Source organism: Parasteatoda tepidariorum, chromosome 5 (assembly GCF_043381705.1).
Source record: "Parasteatoda tepidariorum isolate YZ-2023 chromosome 5, CAS_Ptep_4.0, whole genome shotgun sequence".
Lineage (NCBI taxonomy): Eukaryota > Metazoa > Arthropoda > Arachnida > Araneae > Theridiidae > Parasteatoda > Parasteatoda tepidariorum.
The window spans coordinates 69,906,710-69,930,710 of NC_092208.1; the positions used below are offsets into that span (position 1 = coordinate 69,906,710).

Here is a 24,001-nt window from a genome sequence, read left to right on the forward strand (position 1 = left end):
ATCCATTATTAAAATAATATTTCATTTGATTCTGATGATTCCTTCATGGTGTTGCATTTTCTACAAACAGCAGTTTAATAACATTTTGATGGTGACTTGGGAATTTGTCGTAATAGCGGCCTATTACCTCAATTGTCATAATTTGTAACACCTAATTTGTAGCAACAGCGGACCTCTCGCGATATACCGTTACATCGAGCTTTTGCTGTATTTTATTTCATTTTTATGTAAACTACTGTAAATAGCAGCTGCAATTTCGTACACCGATATTTCTTCACATATTTTACCATACTTTGCTTATAAGCATCTGTCCATTTGTGTTTTAGTCCTCAAAAGTAGTTGCTTCAACCCTTTAATTTTATGACATCTCGTAGACTTTTATTACTGAAGTAAATCTTTTCCTATTTATATGGTGTTTATAGTAAAATACCATGAACTTTTTTCAATTTTTACCCCTTGTCGCGATCTAAAAGAAAAAAATAAAGAACAACAGTAAGTAGTTTAAATTTAGCTAATTGCTGTCTTTGAAAACTACACTCATATTTATGAAGATTGCAGCTCCATGAAGAAATTGTGAAAATTTAATCAAACTAACAGAAAATGTAAAGTGAGGTAAGACATAGAAATGATTTGAATTAAAAATCGGTTGAAGGGTGTTTATTGGTACCACAATCAATAATATGTAAAATAAATTTCAATAATTTCTGACAATTCCTTCATAGTGTTGCAAGTTTCACAAATAGCAGTGCAAATTACCTGAGTGGGTTTCACTTTTAAGACTTGTAGGAGGTTTACTTTGGTCATCGCTGGTATTTGATGGGACAAATATCTTTCTGTAATGTAAAGAAAAAAAACGAAGAAAAAAAATTATCTAAAATATAGCCAAGAAGACATCGAGGGTAAATTAAAATTATTGTTGAATTGACCATTTACTCCTCAATATAAAAATTAGATGATTCATTAATCTGATATTAAAATGAGCAAATAGTTCTCTGTAATAAAAAAACCAAGAAAAATGACAACAAACTATAAACAATAGTCAAGAAGATATCAAGAGTAAATTAAAATTACTGTTTAACTGGCCATTTACTCCTCAATATTACTTTCAATACTTCAAGTAGGCATACTCTTAAAATTAGCCTTTACTCCTGCATCCTCAAGTCAGCTACATACCTCCTTTGACCTCTCCATCACGACATCCCGCTTAGTGTCAGCTTTTTGTATATATTCTTCGTATGTATTCTTTTTTTTTTATTCGAACTTTGTTACATTTTATCGTCATTAACTCTGTATATAACCAGCTTTGTAAATATTTTCAACCTTTTCGACTTTCGCTCTAATTGTTACTACTTCCTTATCGCCGACTTTTAATATGTTTATAGCTCGTTGATTGTCTACTTTTATGTACTCGGATTTTTACTCATTAACTCTTTCATTATCTCATTATTACCCTTAGTTCTATAGATGCTCATACCTACGACTAAAGTGGTGTGGTCAATTGACCTCTACCATCATACTTGTGCAGGCTCCTCTTTCCCTTCTTTTTTTCCCCTCTAAATTTCATTTCAACTAAGCATTTCTAATTTCGCCAATCACCCATCGTCTCCTATTTCCTGCGAATCGGTTTATTGCCGCCTTCGGCTGCAGATACCCAGATCACGCAATCTTCGTGTATAGTGAAAGCATGTGGACAGCTGATCTGACAGTGTTAAAACAAACATCAAAACACATTCATGATGGGTGAAATATGGGGCACTTCGCAGCTCATCTGCCCATTTCCAGAGGACTACTATAATGAAAGGAAGAAGATAGATGGGATAAAAGCCGTAAACGGTCCCATCCATTCAGATAAATTTCGAGTGAGGTGATTTCAAAGAGGCCTCTCTAACTGAGAGTTGAAACTCGCCAAACAGTGTGCAACGCGTGGAGGTAGCAGCTTCGAATCCCACTGTCAGCCTGGGTGTATCGTCGTAATGTCCTTCTACTTGAAAAAAGCTTAAAAGCCTTAATTGAGAACACAAACCTTCAAATGTAAGTTATATTAATGAATCAAACCATGATTTCGAAAGTATTAGTTCTAAAACTAGAAAAAGTTATTAACTTTCTATTCTCAATTTGGTCTATCCGAATTTTGCCTGATTAAAAAAAAACTTCAATCATGATGAAAGTTTTAAGCATGATCTTTCAAACTGTGCCAACAGTTTTGACATGTAAAACCTTTTAAAACTTATGCTAATAAAAAAAGCAACGAGTTAATAAAGAAGTTTTATCATATTTACTCCTGTTTTTGGATTCATTTCCTGCTCATAAAGGTTAAATTTTATCCTTTTAAGGTATTAAGGAACCTTCTAAGCAGAAGAAAAATAATACTTCTGAAATCCTAGAGTGGTCTTAACTTCTTAATTTATTAATTAGAATTTAATCATTGATATAGGTTCTAAATTAAAAAAACATGATTTGCTTGTTGCTTAAAATTTTCTTCAAAAAATAATTTATAAAAATAAGAGAAAAAGGAAAGTGTGCGTTGTGTACGCATGAAATTAAAAATAATTTTATACCCTTCAATGATGAAACCAGATCCTTCGTTATTATTCAATTCAAACCTTATGCTATCCATAGCTTCGTGAGCCACAGGATTTTGAGTGCTGTAAATTGTGTTTGCTTTCTGATCCGGCTTTCCTCGCAATATATACAAGTTATCTGAAACACAAATTTGACAATAATAGCGAAATGCAATTAAAAAGTAATAATTAAATATTAAAAAATATTTAAATACCACTTTTTTTCAAAAAGACTAAAGAGAAGAGAATCCTTTTATTTTTATCAAACCAAAAGTGAGACCAGACCAGCGCTCGTCCCTTTCGAAAACTTGAGTAGGTAGCAATTAATTGTATAAATGATGTGACTTAAGTTTTTCGTTCTATGTGTACGAAATTATGTTTATTTTCTCCATTTCAATCATTTTGAATACAGTACAAGGTATTAATTTAATGCGAACTCCAATTCCTAACCACATTTTTAGCAAAGGTACTTTCCACATCAACAGCATGTTGCGTTTACGCAACGTCAGCGAGAAATGAATAAATGTAATTCAAGAAGATGCTTTCACGATTTGGATTTTCTTCAAGGTCTGTAATATTCTAATTCATTTCTGTAATATTATGTGTTTCCTTCATTTAAGTTGAACTGACCAGCGTCCTCAAAAAACTAAAAAAACTGGCAGCAAAATTTCTAAAAAAATATTCTAAAACTCACCTCTTTCCCTTTCCAATTAATAAAAAAAAAAGTATTTTTCTCAGAATATTAAACTGGAAAGGTAAAGCAGCAAGTTTTCAAATATCCATATCGAAATTTGACTAAAAATTCTTTAGTTTTTTGAGGACGCTGGCCATCTTGATTTAAGTAGATCTTAACCCAAAGCTGTTTCGTCGTAATCTTCTGAAGTCACCTTTATTGAACAAATATAAATATTAAAAACATGGAATTTGCTATCACTGGAAAATAAAACCTTGATTAAGCGCGAAGCTGGCAACTATTCATAGGGAATTTTTCCTCCTCAAAAGGAAAATTATCAACATTTAAAATCACATTTTATGATTACTGCTTCAGTTATATCGGTTAAAGAAAATCGTAATAACAATTGTTCCTGTAGAACCTAATAGACAATACTGTAGGGTTTTTTTTTATAAAAAAAATTCTTTCATCGCTTCTTGTGTTTTACATCACGTGACTTTAACGTATCTGACATTGAAACCACAGATGGTTAGAAACTAATAATGGCTCCTACTGAATTGCCTACTGTATGGATCTGTCAACGGGAACAGGTAATCAGGAAAAGACATCCTTAATCAATGGAGTTCGAAGTAGATCCTTATAATTTGAAAATGCAAGAAAAATGCATCTAGGCCTTTCCCAGAGGCATTCACCATGAAATTTCAATGTTTATGTCACGTTTTCTGTTTTACTGAAGTTAAGAGTGGAAAAAAAACTGATTTGGACATCATAAAATACTCCATAAAGCGATGCCAATTAGAGAAATGAACGATTAAGCAGATAACAGTTGAAAAAGATAATTAATCGTAACATCGAAATTATGTACGTTACAAAGTGAAACCAAATAGAAAAATCAATGTTTATGTATGTTATCTCTCTTACAACAGTTAAGAAAATAACTGTGTTCGTGATGTCACCATAAAAAACTCTCTCAAGTGAGACTAAGTAGAAAAATTAACATTTAAGCAGTTAACAGTTGAAAAAGGCAACTAATCATAACATCACCATGAATTACGCTATAAAGTAAGATCAAACAGAAAAATCAACGTTTATGTTATCTCTTCTGCAACAGTTATGAAAATAACTGTGGTCGTGATGTCACCGTAAAACTCTCAAGTGAGACCAAATAGAGAAATGAACATTTAGGCAGTTAACAGTTGAAAAAGGCAACTAATTATAACATCGCCATGAATTACGCTATAAAGTAAAATCAAATAGAAAAATCAACGTTTATGTTATCTCCTCTGCAACAGTTATGAAAGTAACTGTGGTCGTAATGTTACCATGAAATACTTTATGGAATAAGACCAAAACGAAAAATCCAAGTTAATGTCAGGTTATTTATACCACAGCAGACAAAAGTTCTGATAGTGACGTCACCACTCTATACAGTGTACTCACTTTTGCCATGAAATTTTATTATTTCATCATATCCACTTCTCTCTTCTTTTATATTTCTCAAGTCGAACGTTGCGTCAGTCACTACATCTATGACACCAGTAGGAGTGACAACAAACCCATGAGTCAAACTGAAAAATATATAAAAAGAAATATTTATATATTAATAGATACTAAAACAAATGAGCTTGGATATGTTATTAAAAACTAAAATCTTATAAGCATTTTTCAAAGTTAAATATTTTAATTTTAAGCACCAATTTGGAACAAGAGACAATCAGTTCGATCATGCTTTCAACCAAAAATGGATAATGCATAGTAAGTCCTTAGATGCCAACTTTCGATTTTCGATCAAAAGAACATTTCTATAGGTTGATGTTTTATTAACTGATTATTGATTTAATAAATGTGAATTAATCTTAATTTAACGGTCACAACTGATAAATAGTTCAAATACGATGAGTGTTATTTTAAGTAAGGACCGCTTTGCTGTGTACACTAGATGACGCTAACGTCGCAATGAGTACTTTCGTCTTGTCCCGGTATTCCTTGGGAAGAAATGTGCACAGTTGAAGCTGTTTAGGTAACCTGTACGGTCAGTTATGTGTCTTTAAAATGTTTAAGATTATTCAGTCGTCAGCCCCATACGAGGTACGGTTAGTGATGCGTTTTTTTTATCGGCAAAAACCTGTGTGCTGCAAACATCGGCAGACATATGAAGTTTACGGTGCTACTGACGAAAAGAACAAGGAATTTTGTTATTCTACGACAATGACTCTCCATCAGCAGCTGCAGCTTTATTGGACTCTTTGGGCTAGGAAGTTTTGGACCCTCCCCCTGTATTCCTGACCTTGAGCCGATCGATTTAAATATTTTCCGATGCTTCAAAGATCATTCCGGCGGCAAACACTACAACGAAGAAGAAGACGTGAAAGCCACCGTGACCTCTTGGTTATCGGATCAGATGTCAAGTTGCTATGAAGAGGGTATTCTAAATCGAGTTGTAAGGCATTATAAGTGTTTAAAAAAACTGGCAATTATGTTGACACAAAGAAAAACGTATGTACAGTCTGAAAATAAATTAATTTCCTGAAAATTTTCTTTCGTTTGATTTTTGTTTTCGAACATCCCTAACTTTAGAAAAACGCCTCGTATATGGGTGATTCTCACGAAATATGACAATTCACTGTCCCTTGCTCCAAGATCTAATACTATAATACTAAAAGAACTTTTTTTTTAAAAAAAATTTATAAATAGCATTGCTGTAAGCATTTTAAAATGACTTTGCACTAGAATTGACTGTTTTGTGTACTTAAAAAATTTAATTGAATATCAAAATGTCATTTTCCTGGCCTGTCATAAACAATATTTCCTGTAATAACTACCTTCAAAACTTCCCATACATTTTTCAAAATTCAATTTTTTTTTATCTTATCCTATGTAAGCATTTCTAGAATATACGCAGAGGGTATTGTTTACTAAAACTTCGTTTAAAATAATTTCTTCTGACAATAATTTGTTTGTCCCATGAAAATCTGTCATTTTCCTGGCTACTTTTATTTAGTGATTTATAACCAAAATAGATAGCGCCAGGAATCANGTTGCATCCCGCAAATAGATTTACTTCTGACAATGAAAAAGAAAATAGTAGTAAAATTAACTTATTCTTTGCTTTTATTCAAGAAACGTAAATTTCCGATACTTACTTGATTCATTATAACATGAATAAATTATAATGCTATATCATATTATATGTTTTATCATTATTCATGAATTATAACATATACTGTATTTTATAAGCATCGTTGAAAAGCCGGCCTGTTTTTGGGTTTAAATCTATTAATGTATAAATCCGTAGTCTTGTAATTTTTAATCCAACCTAGAAGACAAGGGGACGCATGGATCAAGCATTAGGATTAGCTAGCCATCGTGGAGAACTTTCTGATAGAATTTAGACTACTGGAGAGGAGAATCGCGAAGTTTTCCCTGTATAATTAACCCTACGGTAAAAGGATTCTGATCCATGATCTGTCCACCCCTAACAATACTTTTATCAATCCTCTCAATTATAACAAATACTAGGTATTCCAAAATTAATTTGTACCACTGTGGACTGATCGTAAAGACACGCATTCTAGTAAAAATATTGCAATCCTATAGAATAACTTCAAAATTGCTGGTGTTAAAACTAAATGAATATCTTCTCCTCATTTTGGATTTGCATGGTTAAAAAGGACACCTTTTCTAAAAAACTTCAAGCATGATCTTTCAAACTGTGCCAACAGTTTTGACATGTAAAACCTTTTAAAACTTATGCTAATAAAAAAAGCAACGAGTTAATAAAGAAGTTTTATCATATTTACTCCTGTTTTTGGATTCATTTCCTGCTCATAAAGGTTAAATTTTATCCTTTTAAGGTATTAAGGAACCTTCTAAGCAGAAGAAAAATAATACTTCTGAAATCCTAGAGTGGCCTTAACTTCTTAATTTATTAATTAGAATTTAATCATTGATATAGGTTCTAAATTAAAAAAACATGATTTGCTTGTTGCTTAAAATTTTCTTCAAAAAATAATTTATAAAAATAAGAGAAAAAGGAAAGTGTGCGTTGTGTACGCATGAAATTAAAAATAATTTTATACCCTTCAATGATGAAACCAGATCCTTCGTTATTATTCAATTCAAACCGTATGTTATCCATAGCTTCGTGAGCCACAGGATTTTGAGTGCTGTAAATTGTGTTTGCTTTCTGATCCGGCTTTCCTCGCAATATATACAAGTTATCTGAAACACAAATTTGACAATAATAGCGAAATGCAATTAAAAAGTAATAGTTAAATATTAAAAAATATTTAAAAACCACGTTTTTCAAAAGGACTAAAGAAAAGAGAATCCTTTTATTGTTATCAAACCAAAAGTGAGACCAGACCAGCGCTCGTCACTTTCGAAAACTTGAGTAGGTGGCAATTAATTGTATAAATGATGTGACTTAAGTTTTTCGTTCGATGTGTACGAAAATATGTTTATTTTCTCCATTTCAATCATTTTGAATACAGTACAAGGTATTAGTTTAATACGAACGGCAATTCCTTGCCACATTTTTAGCAAAGGTGCTTTCTACATCACAACACCATGTTGTGTTTACGCAACATCAGCGAGAAATGAATAAATGTAATTCAAGAAGATGCTTTCGCGATTTGGATTTTCTTCAAGGTCTGTAATATTCTATTTCATTTCTGAAATATTATATGTTCCTTTCATTTAAGTTAAAAAACTAAAAAAAACTGACAGCCTAATTTCAAAAAAAAATATTCTAAAACTCACCTCTTTGCCTTTCTAATTAATAAAAAAAATTATTTCTTTTCTCAGAATATTAAATTGGAAAGGTAAAGCAGCAAGTTTTCAAATATCCATATCGAAATTTTACTACCGATTCTTTAGTTTTTTGAGGACGCTGGTCATCTTGATTTAAATAAAACTTAACCCAAAACTATCTATTTCGTGGTAATATTGTTGTTTAATAAAAGTCACTTTGATTAAACAAAAATAAATATTAAAAAATAGAATTTGCTATCACTAGAAAATAAAACCTGGATTAAGCGCAAAACTGGCAACTATGCATAGGGATTTTTTCCTCCTCAAAAGGAAAATTATCAACATTTAAAATCATGTTTTGTGATTACTGTTTCAGTTATATCGGGCAAAAACCGAATATTTTAAGTCGCAGAAAAAAAAAATTCTGTAGAACATAATAGAAAATACAGTCGGATTTTTTTTAAAAACGAAAAAAAAAATTACTTCATCGCTTATGTCTTACATCACGTGACTTTGGCGTAGCAAAGACCTAACATGGTCACTACAGCTGGTTAATAACTTATAATGGCTTCGATTGAATTGTCTACTGTATGGATCATTCAACAGAAAAACGTTATCAGGAAAAGACATCCATAATCAATAGAGTTCGAAGTAGATCCTTATAATTTCGGTAAGAAAAATGCATCTCTTGGACTTTCCCGGATGCATTCACCGTGAAATTTCAATGTTTATGTCATGTTTTCTGTTCTACAGGGGTTAAGAGTGGCAAAAAACTGATCGGGACGTCATAAAATACTCTATAAAGCGACACCAAATAGAGAAATGAAAGTTTAAGCAAGCAACAGTTGCAAAAGATAATTAATCGTTACATCGAAATTATGTACGTTACAAAATGAAACCAAATAGAAAAATCAATGTTCATGTATGTTATCTTATAACAGTTAAGACAATAACTGCGTTCGTGATGTCACCGTAAACCTCTCAAGTGAGACCAAATAGAGAAATGAACATTTAAACAGTTAACAGTTGAAAAAGATTACTAATCATAACACCGCCATGAATTACGCTATAAAGTAATAGGGCATTGGGCCCAGGTTCAAGAGATCGTGGGTTCGATCCCTGCCGGCCGAAGACTCTCCGTGTAGTAAATGGTGACTGATGCACGTTAAATCAGTCGAGTCTCAAAGTCCTCCATGTTCCCATAACAAATCAAGACCTCTAGGGGTACTGAATTGGAGATTGATAGTTCTTTGATTCAGGTCAAAATTACGATCTGTGGATGAATGAATGGACGTATGAATGGTTTCGCCCTATAAACGAGCGTGACGTAATGGGAGTGGCAGAAGTCGAATTCTTGGCCATAGATGGCGCCACTGGAAAACAAGAACAATCGCACCCCCTCTACATTAATGGCATAGGTCAACAACAACAACGTTAATTATCTCTTCTGCAACAGTTATGAAAATAACTGTGGTCGTAATGTTACCATGAAATACTTTATAAAATAAGACCAAAAGGAAAATTCCAAGTTAATGTCAGGTTATTTATACCACAGCAGACAATAGTTCTGATAGTAACGTCACCACGCTCTACTGTGTACTCACTTTTGCCATGAAATTTTATTATTTCATCATATCCGCTTCTCTCTTCTTTTATATTTCTCAAGTCAAACGTTGCGTCAGTCACTATATCTATGACACCAGTAGGAGTGACAACAAACCCATGAGTCAAACTGAAAAATAAATAAATAGAAATATTTATAAATTAATGGATACTAAAACAAATGAGCTTGGAGATGTTATTAAAAACTAAAATCGTATAAGCATTTTTCAAAATTAAATATTTAAATTTTAAGCACCGATTTGGAACGGTGGTGCCAGAGACAATCGATTCCATCATGTTTTCAACCAAAAATGGATAATGTATAGTAAGTTCATAGATGGCAACTTTCGTTTTTCGATCAAAAGAACATTTCTAAAGGTAGCTAAATTGATGTTTTATTAATTGATTGTTGATTTAATAAATGTGAATTAATCTTAATTTAACGGTCACAACTGATAAATAGTTGAAAATATGAGGCGTGTTTTTTAAGTAAGGACCGTTTTGCTGCGTACACTTGATGACGCGAGCGTCGCAACGAGTGCTTGCTTCGTGTCCCGGTATTCCTTGGGAACAACTGTGCACAGTTGCACCTGTGTGCTGCAAACATCGGCAGATTTGTGAAGTTTACGGAACTACTGCCATGCTGACTGGAAATTTTGCTATTCTATGACAATAACTCTTCAGCAGCAGCTAGAGCTTTATTTGACTCTTTTGGCTGGGAAGTTTTGGACCCTTCCCCCTATGTACCTGACCTTTCGCCGATCTATTTAAATATTTTCGGATGCTTTAAAGATCATTTCGGCGGCAACCAGTACAACGAAGGAGACGTGAAAGCGGCCGTGACCTCTTGGCTATCGGAGCAGATGGCAAGTTGCTATGAAGAGGGTATTCTAAATCTAGTTGTAAGGCATTATAAGTGTTTCAAAAAAAATCTGGCAATTATGTTGACACATAGAAAAACGTATGTAGAATCTGAACACAAATTTATTTCCTGAAAATTTTCTTTCGTTTGGTTTTTGTTTTCGAACATCTCTAACTTAAGAAAAACGTCTCGTATATATCAGATCCGATGATCATAAGATTGGCGAAAAGTTTCTGTGACATAAAGCAACTTTAATTATTATTTTTCTATCTCCAGAAAAAGTTGGTAGCTATGTAATAAGTAGCGATCGTGTCCGAAAAGAATCCTCAATCATAGATCGTCATAGATTCTTCTACATCATCTTCATCTCCCGTGTCGCACAAAAATCATCCTTATCCTTATCCAAAGAATTCGAAATTGTACACTTTTTAAAATACTTTAAAATAACATTTGAATCCACATTTTGCTATCAGTCTAGTATCATTGGACAGAGCTATAGTGGCTCAGGTGATAGAGCGCTCGTCTACCAATGAGGTGACCCGGGTTCGATCCCAGGCATGGCTGGTCGATATGAATTCCGCACCCAACTCGCTCCTACCACAATGCTGACGCAAAATACCCTAAGTGTTAGATGAATCATGGGTAAGCGTCTCCTTGTCGTCGGGCTAACTGTGGGATATTTTCGTTGCTTTCCTCTCCATGTAACAGAAATGCGGGTTAGTTCCATCAAAAAGTATTCCACAAAGGCGAATTTTCCCTAATATTTGATCAAGGAGTTCCCTTGTCTTCTTGAGTTCAAAATTGCAAAGCTACGGAGTTGAACATTGGTAGTGGTGAAGTCAAGATTGGGTCGGCTGTTCAGAGACGGTGATAAAATAAGAGTATCATCGAACACGTGATGTTTATAAGAGCAGTGGGGAAATTTTTGATGTGAAATATTTTTGTTTTAAAAAATTTTGTAGATTGTTTAATTTTAGAAATTTCATATGGCTCGTTCTAGAGGTCGATTTATAAATCCGATCTACCTTTGCTATCTCATAATCAAAAATAATGGGTCGACTTATACAACGAGTCGACTTATACACCGGGATATACGGTACTTATAATTTTGCAACCACTCTGGACAGTGTGGAGAAAATTTAACCCTTTTGTTTGATCGGTCTAAAATTATGTTTAAAAACATATAGAAACACGGTGTAAAAAATACTTACTCTTTTACTATATTAGGCATTGATATGCGAAACAAATGAACAACGCTCCCATTCTAAAATTTAAAAAAAAAAGATTAAATAATTTAAATCCTCCTTGACTCTCAAAATTTTTATTTTGCTAAGCCTTTAAAAAATTAATACCATACTCGATATACTTGTCCAAACAAATGATAAAACTCTATTTCATTCAAGATTGAAAAATCACCTAAAATAATGCAAAAAAACCATAATATTGCAACAAATATTGCAATTTTTTTGCAAAAATAATAAAATAAATAAATAGTTAACATAAAATTGAAATTGAATTTTTCTTCTGAATTTGTTAAGTAGAAACTTATTATTTTTCTTAAACTTTATTGTACACAAATGTTTTCGGAGACGACAAATAATCATATTTAAACTGCATTTTTTCTTATAATAGCTAATATTTTCGGTAAAAGGTATTTTGCATTTGTTTAGGAATTGTATCTGTTTTGATTTTAACACGTTACAATAAAAATCCTATTACAAAATACAAGGTGAAAATCACCAGGAGCTAATTTTCTCCACATTCTATTTTGTTCAAACTGTCTTTAAATAATATTGTTAAATTATTTATGTTTAAAACGATCTTCACCTAGTTGGTGCACGTTTTAAAGATTTGATCCACTATTTGAATTTAAAAAAAGCCCACCCACCAACCTTTAATAAAGAGTGCTGACAAACGAAATAAAATAAAAAGCTTAACGCATTTTGTCAATTATGGTACTATTAAAGCATGTATTTTTCAGCTTCTGTTTTTACCGGAGATTGCGTGGTAAGGTAAACATCCATTTTGAAAAAGGAAACATACCAGTCGATTAGTTGTCTGGGTGTCAGCCAGAAGACACACGCTATTCATTTTGTCCCTATTCATTTTGTCCCTATTCATTTTTGTCGGTATTCATTTTTGACACTCTCTATTCAATGTTGCCTAGAATAGCCCATCTCTGAATTACATAATTTTTTTTAAAGTGTTTAGCGAAATTAGAATTTTAAAAAAAATTGTATGAACAAAAACTTTTAATACTGTACTTTAAACTTTGTCTATTTTCTAAATAGCTTTTTACTTTTTGACACTTTATACTGAACATTAAGGAATATTTCTAGCCAAAAGTAAACATCATGTTTAAAAATTATAAGTAGTAGTAAATGTTTGCAACAAATGTATATTTCTGTTTAATTATGAAACTAGTTAAATCATAATCATTTCAAATCCATTTTTATTTTAATTATTAATGAATGTAACTATTAATGAATGTAACTATTGATGACCAATTTAAAGTACTAATGAATGCATCTTAGTATGCACGATCGCTTTTCAAACTCCAGATAAATGCTGGGAAAAATAATAAATTTTCTACCAACTATTGCCTATTAACCACATTCAGAGCAATGCTTAATACATATCATAAAAAGTCTAAAACGTTTAAAGAAGTACAAACAAGTCTTACCTATATATCTAATTCTTTCACCGAACAAATACATTGATAATTCATCAGTTCCATCAACACTTAGAGTACCTGATATGGTTCCAGACTGAGAATATAGATTCAGAACCTTAGAAAACCTATTAAAAAAAGTAATGATAATAATATCTGTGAACAATATTAAAAAAGCACAATAAATATTTTTAAAAATTGAAAGGAAAAAGCTATATTGTCCAAATAGTCACATAACTCGGTAAACAACATAGAATTAGAATCATAGCATGCTAATATCATGTATCAAATATCATCATAAAATTCTATCGCAACTTATTGGCAACATACAGAGGTTGAATAAAAATACGGAGACACTTCAATACTAACTCTATATAAACAATCTTTTGCAATTGTTTTGATCTCTATATAAACAATCGCAGCAATTGTTTTGGAACGTTTTACATGGCAAAACTGTTGGTACAACTTTAAAAAAAAATACTTAAAGTATTAGCAATAGTGTCCTTTTTGCCCATGCAAAATTCGCACAGATCAAATTGAGCGTTGGAAGTTAAAAGCTTTTTTTTTATATACCAGAATGATTTTCAAAAAATTCTTATAGAATTATCACAATCCTAAAAACATAAATTCAAAATTGCTGCTAATAAAGCTAGAAATAAGTTATTAACTTTCTCGTCTCCTTTTGGACGATCTGAATTATACATAGGCACGAATGGCACGATTCTAAAAGATTCCTGCATGATTTTTCGAATTGTGTCAATAGTTTTGAATCGAAAAATATCCCAAAACATTTGCTGCTAGAAGAAAGATTGTTTCCATAGCGATAGTATCGAAGTTTTTCCATATTTTTGTCCAACCCCTGTACAATCAGAACATAGAAACAACATAAATTACAGTCATGGCTTGTTAACAACACAGTACAATTTAATAATTTAGATACGTTCAAACAATTACTCTTCTATAGGTGGCCTAAAGTTCAACCATTTCGTTTCAGACATCCCCTTAGCTAAAGCAGATGCGCTGATGTCTGAAGTAAAATCGAAAACATCCGACGAAGCTCGCCAACTAGAAAAGAAAGAAATATATTTTATTCTATTAACCTTTAGCGATGGAAACATTTCGAACAAATACTGAAACAATAAAATTTCAAAGACAGAAAATACAAATTGTTATTGATTTTATAAGAAGGTTACATTTTGAAATAATAAAAACTTACAAAATAAGAGAGAAAAAACTACATTATATATACATATATATACGAGTTAAAAATATAGAGAAAGCATGGAAAAAGATGTAAAGAGTTTTTTCAAAGAAGAAAAAAATATTAAAACTTTTTTCAAAAAATACTTTAAAAAATTTTAAAATAACGGGAAACAAAATAAGGAAAAAATATTATCTCGTCATCAGAAAAATCCAAAAAAAATAGCAAAAATTTTTTTTATCAGAACAATATATCAAGAAAATTATGTATATCAAAAAAATGTTATCTAATTTTGTGTTAATATAGCCAAAGCAAAATATATCAATACAATATTGTAAGGAACGCCAAAAACTGGAACAAAATTAGAACTTATTAGGCAAAAAATGTAAAATAAAACAAAAAATACTAAATAAAACAATCAAACAAAAAATACAAAATATAAAAAAAAATCAAGAAAATGCAGAACAAAACACAAAATGTAATATATAAATCGAATAGCGAATTCGAACTTAACTTATACTTAACGGCATTTTTTAAAATTTAAGTGTTTTCGTAACAAGTACATTACAAAATATGAAAATAGAAGCGTCTTCTTTAGGTAAAAAATCTTACACATCGGGTTATTTAGACATAAATACAAAGCTAAGAAGATTATTTTAGACATCTTGGGTGTAAATTATATAGAAGAAAAGAAAGGGGAAAAAATTGGAGAAAGCATTTCAGAGCTTTAGGGGTTTTACAATCCATGGTATCCATACTTACATGAAAGCAAATTTAACATATACCATTTTCTCGTTGGTACCATCATGGTCTGTTTCCCTGCAAATAGGATAAAAATAGAGATATATAGTTTCCACCATTTATGCATCATTAATATGGCATTGACTGCAAACGTTTGTACTTCTTCGGACACTTACATCATCAATTGCAAGCAGAATGTTTTTAATATCATTAAAAATAAACACATATACATAAATAACAACCAAGCCATCTATAGATACGTTTTTATTCTACATATTTATATATACATTATATTTTTTATGTATACTGTGAGTCTTTTTTATATATACTATAGTGCACTTGTTGTATATTGTATATAGTATTGTCTTAATAAAAATATATTCATATATTTAAAATATTTTTTTGTCTAACATGATTTATGTACCCTTTCTTTATTCTTTTTCTTTTTATTTCTCTTTTTTAAATTTTTATGCATATAACAAAATTTATTTTTTTTATTGTTCATGTTCTTTTTTCTTCATTTATTGTTTCAGTAATTGTTTTTTCTGAAGCAAATGTGTTGCACTTCATTGTCTTCTGCAAGACTTTCAATACTGTTTTTTATTGTAAGAAGTTTTATATGTATTATCTAACATGCAAATTTTTTTAAATAAATTCCCACTGATCAGGCTAGCTCGCCAGAGCTGGACTGGTAGCCAGACGTGGACTATACGGGTAAGGGTTTTTGCAAACCTAGGTACGTGTCCACGTCTGGAGGAAAGAAAGAAAGTGCACTTGTTGTACAGTCCGCAAAAAAAAAGATATCACCCTGAATAACTTTCGTTCTAATGATCGGATTTTCGCAAACTATGTGTCAATCTTAATGTTTTCTTAATGTTTCCATGGGGTGACCTCAAATATGCTAATTAATTAACGCTAACTAGTAATTAAGTTACGAAATCAATAGTTAGCACTAATTAATTAGCATATTTGAAATCAACCCAGGAACCATTAAGATTGGCACTTAGTTCGTGAAAATCCGATCATTAGACCGAAAGTTATTCAGGTTGATATCTTTTTTTTTTTTCTTTTCTTTTTTTTCTCACTATACCAACCGAAAGCAGAATATTAAACTGTAGCTTTTTATATTTTCCTTAGCGGAAGATCTTTTGAAAACCATGCTGGTTATATGCTAAATTTACTTACTTCAGCAATCCATTATAAAATATTCTCCAAGCTCTCATTGGTGTTATATAATGTAGCTGAAGTCCTCCACATGAGAACACTTTTTTCTCACAGCTAGATTGCTGGTAATTTGCAGTCTTCTTCAGCTGATACAACTTTCCATTGCTTAGCTGTAGAAATATCCAAGCACTTGCCGCATTATTAGGATATCGCATTATCTTTGTCACTAGATACTCAGATTTGGAATTTACCCCATGGAAAAATACTTCATCAGCTGTCTGCAATTGAAGACATGCATTGAATTTGTTTTATTGAACTTTCTTCAAGATATATACTTCTACAAAAATACTACAACCTCATTTTATTCCATTTAAAATGTTAGTAAAAAATTAAATTTCCTTCTATAATTGTAAGTTGGCTTTAATATTAAAACAAAAATCAGCGGGAGTTTTAAGTAGTGTTACAAGTTTATTATGAACGTTATGCATTGCCGTTTTTCATAGACTAAACAGGAGAAAAATTATTTTCTCTTTTTTGGTCTATCTAAAAAACATGTTTTAAGAAAATTCAATCACATTGTTTTTTGTTATTTTACTTTTTTGTCATTTAATTTTTTTCGGTTAAAAATTTATTTAAATTCTAACTGTCGATAAATTCGTTTAATAAACAAAATAAATTCTACTTTTAGTAGTCAGCAGACAATTGAAACTATTATTGCTATATGCCACAAAGATTCAGTTGAAATTTAAGCATTCTAGCTAGTCGAAAAGTGATCGGAATTTCAACTGTTTGAAAATTCTATTTACAACAAACAAAACTAACAAAATTATAAAAACAAACAACAAAATGATAGTAACAAAATTATAAAAAGTACGTTTCTAAATGATAGGAAAATCCTTGAAAAATAATTTGTTAACCGCTATGAAGTTTCAATTGAAATTAAATTTAACAATCTAGGTAGTCAAAAACGTATTAGTTAGCAATATATTCTGCATTTAATAGTCAAACAATAATTAAAAAATTGTACTGTTATCTGGCACAAAACTCCAGTTGAATTTTAAACACTCCAGCTTGTTAGAAAGAGGTAGAAATTCCGATTGCATTTCTCTCACACCGTCACGAAAGGGTCTAAAAACATGATAAAAATAATGTTATTATTTTACATAAAATAAAACTTACTTTGTGCAACTGACCCTCCTCTAATGGCGATTCCAGATCTATCTCTTCTTGGGGAACAATAAAATTTGCTTTTATGGGATCATGTTCAGCATGAACATCGTAGAAGTCGAATCTCCCTTTCGTCAAATATCTTGACAATCGAATGCAACCATAAGATATAATCCATTTGGCCCACACTACAGCCTCTGCAAAAAAATTTCGTTCGAGTTAATTTTATCATAATTCATATCGGGGGTTAAGTCTCGAACAAACTATGTCAAACTTAGTTGTATAAGCGTGGTGGCTCAGGGGACAGAGTGCTCACCTCCCAAAAAGATGAGCCGGATTCGATCCGAGCAATGGCTGGATTCGAATTCCACACCCAGCTCGCACCAACCACAGTGCTGACGTAAAATATCCTCAGTGGTAGACGGATCATGGGTTAGAGTCTCCTTGCCGTCAGGCTAACCGTGGTGTGTTTTCGTGGTTTTCCTCTCCATGTAACTTAAATGCCGGTTAATTCTATCAAAAAGTCCTCCACGAAGGCAAAATTCTTCCAATAATTCAAAATTCAAAATTGCAAGACTGCGAAGTTATGCATCGGTACTCGTAAACCCAAGATTCGGTCGGCTGTTCAACGACGGTAATAAAATAAAAGTATCATTGGACACATGACGTTTATAAAAGCAGCGGGAAAATTTCCTGTTTCTGTAAGAGTTTTTGATGGGAAATATTTTTAGCTTCAAGCAATTTTGTAGACTTAGTATGTTTTGCTGTTAATGCTGTTTAACGACGGTTATGAAATAGAATAAAGCCTAGTCAAAGAAAAGTCAACCTACTCAAGAAAGTTATTTATAATTAATTTATTTATTATACTAACATTATTAAATATCTAATATATATAATTCTCTTACGTGGCTCTCAAATTTTGGCTGTATTTCTTTTCTGCCGGTGGCAACGTTTGCTTTGTTTTCTTTACGTTACTATTTCTCTTACACGGCGAATCGACCAATGATTGCCGCTAAAAATGTCACATGCCAAATCTAGCTGAGGTGGCTCAACATATAGCGCTTTTAAAAACGGAAACTGAAATAACCAGAGAGCATCAGCTGCGGCAATCTCATACTATTAAGCTAGGCAGAAGTGAGTAGTCTTTGTCGATAGATCTCTATTTTAGTATTTTGTCGAAAGCGCTTTTTTTCACGAATTTATATATTACGAATTTATTTGACGATTTTTGATTTATATCACGAATTATACTATAGCACATTTCTAATAGGTTTAACGAATTACATGTCATTTATTTGAATTCAAATTTATTTTAATGACTTAGTATTTACTAAAAAGATGTAATTTTTTTTTTCAAAAAAAGTTTTTATTATTTGAATGATTGTTTTGCATTCTTAGAATTTTGTGCATTTGCAATAAAACTAAGTTAGTAGCGAGCGAAGCGAGCTTGGTTTGCGAAACAAACCATATAAGATTGCGTAGCAATTTTCGGAGGTTGGCGAGCGTTAGCGAGCAGGGGGCACAGCCCACTAGTAGTAGAAACTAATTTTAAAATCATTCAGTCAATACCTGATGGGGCATAGGAGAGGATGGCAGTTGTTAAGGTGAGAGGCACAGCGACTATTGCACCCATAGCTTTTCATACATGAATGGCTATGAATAAATATCACAGAAGTCAGACTGATGCTGAAAAAGCTACACATTCTATTATCTAATAGATAAAAAGAAAGACATTTTGATTAGATATTGTTGTCAATGTACAATATGACAATGCCGTAAAAAAGGCATTATCAAAAAATTGATAATAACTACAATTTGAAATAAGAAAAATGAAAACAAATAAGATAAAAAAAAAGGTTAAATTACATAATTATTTTTATTAAAATTGATGCGTCTGTAATTAAAATGTATGCTTGTTATGTATGTTATTAAAATGTTTAAATATTTCAAATATAATTTTGATTAGCAATGAAAATTTAATGAAAAGTGTTTCTTAAAGAAAAAAGTTCTTTTTGTTCTATTAAAAAAAGATTAATTATATTTTGTCATATTAAGTTTCCTTCATTGATGATTGATCCTTTAATGATGGTTTTGTTGATGATTGAACATCATAAGTCATTGCTCTGAAATTAAAAATTTTAAATCTCAATATTTTGTGACCACATTTTTATTATAATTGTTAGTTATTCTGTAAAAGTATTGTATTATGTATTTTATTATGTATTTATTATCTATTATTCTATATTGTATTTATGTATTGTATTATGAAATTCCATCATAAAATTTTGCATAACGAAATTTAAGATAAGTGGTAATAACATATTACAGCCAAAATTTACGAAAATCCAGAATTTAAAATAAAACGTTGCGAAAATTATTAGGAACTGTTTGCATCAGGTTATAAATAGATAGGCCTATCTTACTTCTATAAAATAAAACCGACATTTTGGAAGGACGCTAGGCACATGTTTGATCAACCTAGGCAACCTATCATCCCACAATGTTAAAAGTAGCTGCGAAATAACAAATTATTCTTGTTGTTGTTGTCGGCCAATAAGACAGAAGGGGTGCGGTTGTTCTTGTTTGCCAATGGTGCCATCTAAGGCCAAGAATTCGACTTCTGCCCCACCCATACGTCACACCCTTTAATAGGGCACACCCATTCACACATCCATCCATTCATTCACAAATCGTAATTTTGACCTAAACCAGAGAACGATCAATCACCCATTCTGTACACCTAGAAGAATAATTTGTTATGGGAACATGGAGGACTTTGTAAACCGATAGATTTAACATACCCAGTCTTCGGCCGGTTGGACTCGAACTCCCGTTTTCACAAAAGCGAGTCCAGCATCCTGCCAACCAGGCTATCCCGGCACCCAAAATATTCTTAATTTTTTAATTTCGCCATTCGATTCGTGAGTCTTCCACATTTGTTTAAACATTACATTACATTGATTAAACATTACATATAATGGTGGTTAAAATCATTAAAAATCAAATTTATTAAATCAAAAATAAAATTCTATAATCCATCACCAATTTAAATATTAAAAGAAATATATCATGCTTGAATAAGCAAAACTTGTCATTTCAGCAATTTCGTTAACTTATTCTCGCTGGCTCATTACAAATATACATATTTTTAATGCTGCCGATTTTATACGCTTTGTTAGAAAATTTCTTTTAGTGGTGGCTAAGAAAATATTTTAATGTATGGTTATTTGTTCCGTACATTTGATTTAAAGTTATTTTCAACACCACTGCATGTTAACTATTCAAAAGTTAACATGCTATTCAAATCCTGGCAAAAATTCTGAAAACTTTAGTTTTTAATTGCTTATCACTCAATAAAGAATATTTTGAGAAAAGCGTAGTAGTTCGCAGCCCTGTATTTTGTGGTTGTTACTTATGCCACTTGCCAATACCAGCAGGCCTGCTTTAAATCAAGGGAATTTTTAAGTAGATTCTTGCGCGCTTCTTGTTTTTTCAGTGGCGCCATCTGTAGACCAAAATACTACTTCAACCACACACTCGTCACAGTCCGTTTGGCATGTCCCCAATCACACTCCATTCATCCACAGATCGTAATTTTGACCAGAAGCAGAGAATGATCAATCTCCAATCCAGTACCCCCAGAGGTATTTTATAACCGTCTTTGAACAACCGAACCAATTTTGGGCTTACAGCTACCAATGCTCAAAACCATAGTCTTGTAATTTTGAACAGAATCCAGAAGACAAGGGAACTCCTGGATTAATTATCGAGAAAAACTTGCCCTCGTGGAGGACTTTTTAATGGAACTTATCCGCATTTGCGTTGCATTGAGAGGAAACCCACAATATCTCCCATGGTTATTCTCAAGGCAAGAGCACTCTAACCTATAATCCATCTACCACTGAGGTTGTTTTTCGTCAGCACTGTGGTCGGTGCAAGCCAGGTGCGCAATTCGTATCGACCAGCTGTGGCTGGGATTCGAACCCAGTCCACCTCATGGAAAGGCGACATCTTCTTTTCTTAAAAAATTAATAAATAAAAATAACAAAAAAATTTTTGAGTGAGAAATACTGTATCAAATGTACTTATATGTTGATTGCATTGATCATAGTCAATTTGCATCCTGGAAAAATAAATGCTTAAAAACTCTCTTGAAAAAGATTTATACTGCACAGAAAAGATCTACTGCACAGAAGCATTAAGAGTTAAATATATTTTAAAAAAGAAAAAGAATTAAAAAAATAATAATAATAAAAACTATTTATAAATAAAGAGTCATAAGCGAAAACAACCGCCGCTGTTTTTTCGCCACCGACACTTAGTAAATACGGCATTACCATGGTATGAAGAAAAGTGTATTGAAATTAAGATGGAATGAAAAAATGTCATATTCGTTAGACTGGTAGTAAAGATTACTCTGTAGTAAGGAATAAGCTTGTAGATAGTGAAGATTAAACTTTTGAAGACAGCTCTGAAGCCCACAGAAATGCAGTAGAAGAATTAAAAATTCGATTGCAATTGGTAAGTACTTATCTCTCTCGTATAACGAGTAAAAGTACTACTTTTTTCTTTATTCTTATTGTGTCACACATTCTGTTTTTCTTAGTTTTAATTTTTTCTAAATACAGATTATTATTTTTCAAAACCAGGTAAGGGTTCATTTCATTACGATTACCATATTAACAAAATGTGTTTTCATGTAAAATTATAATAATTATATATTTAACTTTAAAAATGATCTTTACTTTTTTGAAATATATTGACTTTAGAAATAAAAAAAATTTTGATAAATGAGAAGCAACTATGGCGGTGTAGAGTGGAGCCTCGAATTAAAAAATAAATAAGAAGTTGTAAAAGAATTAAATATTGTTTATAAAGTTCTACTTTAAAATTTTTCCAAATAGCTCTTATCTTATCTTGGTTTTTAATGAAGAAATTTGAAGTGTGGTTAGAAAAACATTTTTTTTTTTCCTGACGCTGCACCCATTGAAACAAAACTTTTTTATCGCCCTTATTCCCGACTCAACAGCCTTATCTGTTTGCGTGGCAACGATGTTGCTGCCATTTTCTTTTTTATGATTTCAACTTTCTCCTTGTCATTAAATGTTTTTTTGGCTTATTGTTTCAGATCGGTCGAAAAAGACTGTTTCGTTCTTTCAGAACCTATGTTTCTTTTTTTTTCCTTTTTTTTTCGTGTTATTTTATAATTTTCAGAACATTAAAATAGAATGGAATGTCAATTTAAAAAAAGAGCATTTTCGATACTTCTCTTTGCTTTTATTTAAGCCTTGCTTTCTTTGCTTTTATTTATGGTTCTATGGCCGCAAAAGCTGCTCCGAACATTAGTGTTGTGAATGAAGAGGGTACCATAGCTGAAAAAACTGCCATATTTTCAATATCTCCAAAGCATAATTTAAAATCACTCACAAAATTTTAAAATATTTGTGACTGAATAGCAATGGTATTCATCCATCAACCCCTTGATCGGATCGACTTCCAATTGTACTATATCGACCAACCACGGGTCGATATCAACCACTTTAGCGACTTCTGGGTTAATCCAAATTTACCATGAAAAAGACGAAGGAAATGAAATGTTACTACTGTTAAAACTTTAAAGAAAAAAAAGAAATTTAGCTGTCAACCCAATATTTTGATGACGTTACATAAAATCTTGAACTAATTTCTTATGAAAGAATTTCAGGTCACAAACAATCAATGAAAAATTAATTATACCAAGTTCGACAAATATTGCCTACATTTCTACACAATCATTTTTCTGTTTATGCAAATTAATAAATAAGGTAAATTAATGTGAATTTTAGTACTGACACTGACAATTACTTTTTTTTTTGTTGTCAAAAAAAATGCTTTTTTTTTTTGTTGATATTTTCGCACAAGCTTGAATAGAAAACTATTGAATGAATGTTTATGCAATTATTGTTTAATAATTCGTTTTTGGTATGTATATGATGGAGTTACAAAAAATAAAGTTTTAATTTTCATCGTGATTTCTGCATGTGTCTACTGAAGAAACACCTAATGTTTATGCAATTGATACATAAATGTTGGTTTTCAATATTCGTTATTATTTTTTGCTGTCTCAAAAATACAAAAGCATTATCTTAATTTTATCCTTTTTCAGGTGCCCAGTCTTAAAACTTAAGTTTGTGCGATGAATGTATAATATTTAATTTTTTGGCAGCTATAATTATTTTTTGCTAACACAAAAAATTAAAACCATAATCTTAATTTTATCTATTCGCACGTGTCCAGTTTGAAACCTTATGTTTAAGCGATAAATATATAATATTTAATTTTCTGACATCTATAATTATTTTTTGCTGCCACAAAAATTAGAACCATAATCTTATGCATTTTGCAAGATTTTCTATTATTGACTCTCACCGTTATTATAACGCCAGCGAAAAAAAAGCGATATAATTCACTCCTGTGGGAAGGAAAGCATGGAATTGTATAGCTAGTCTTATACAACAATGACTTAGTTTTTACTATAAGCAGTTAATAATGACTACCACTTACAGTATTGTGTGCAAGAAGAATTTTTCATCAGGTAACAAACAACACTTAGCATTCACTAGTAAAG

The 24,001-nt window shown here is 31.5% G+C and overlaps 1 protein-coding gene across 3 annotated transcripts in view; it reads right to left on the minus strand.

Annotated features, from left to right (window-relative positions):
- The window catches only part of LOC107436906 (rifampicin phosphotransferase-like), a 73,915-nt gene extending 54,793 nt beyond the window's left edge, over nucleotides 1–19,122 (minus strand). Inside the window, exons 1-11 of one of the 3 annotated variants that reach the window (XM_071180560.1) lie at nucleotides 18,964–19,122; nucleotides 17,407–17,591; nucleotides 16,249–16,505; nucleotides 15,085–15,141; nucleotides 14,076–14,186; nucleotides 13,134–13,249; nucleotides 11,808–11,866; nucleotides 11,662–11,714; nucleotides 4,675–4,802; nucleotides 2,559–2,700; nucleotides 757–833 (exon numbers count right to left, since the gene is read on the minus strand). In XM_071180560.1, coding sequence (XP_071036661.1) covers nucleotides 757–833; nucleotides 2,559–2,700; nucleotides 4,675–4,802; nucleotides 11,662–11,714; nucleotides 11,808–11,866; nucleotides 13,134–13,249; nucleotides 14,076–14,186; nucleotides 15,085–15,141; nucleotides 16,249–16,505; nucleotides 17,407–17,591; nucleotides 18,964–19,027 — 1,249 coding nt within the window. In that variant the 5' untranslated portion in view covers nucleotides 19,028–19,122. Of the gene's footprint in view, nucleotides 1–756; nucleotides 834–2,558; nucleotides 2,701–4,674; nucleotides 4,803–7,313; nucleotides 7,456–9,590; nucleotides 9,719–11,661; nucleotides 11,715–11,807; nucleotides 11,867–13,133; nucleotides 13,250–14,075; nucleotides 14,187–15,084; nucleotides 15,142–16,248; nucleotides 16,506–17,406; nucleotides 17,592–18,963 lie in introns of all 3 variants that reach the window. The other 2 variants (XM_043052768.2, XM_043052766.2) reach the window with 2 other exon arrangements.
- Between the last annotated feature and the right edge of the window lie 4,879 nt (nucleotides 19,123–24,001).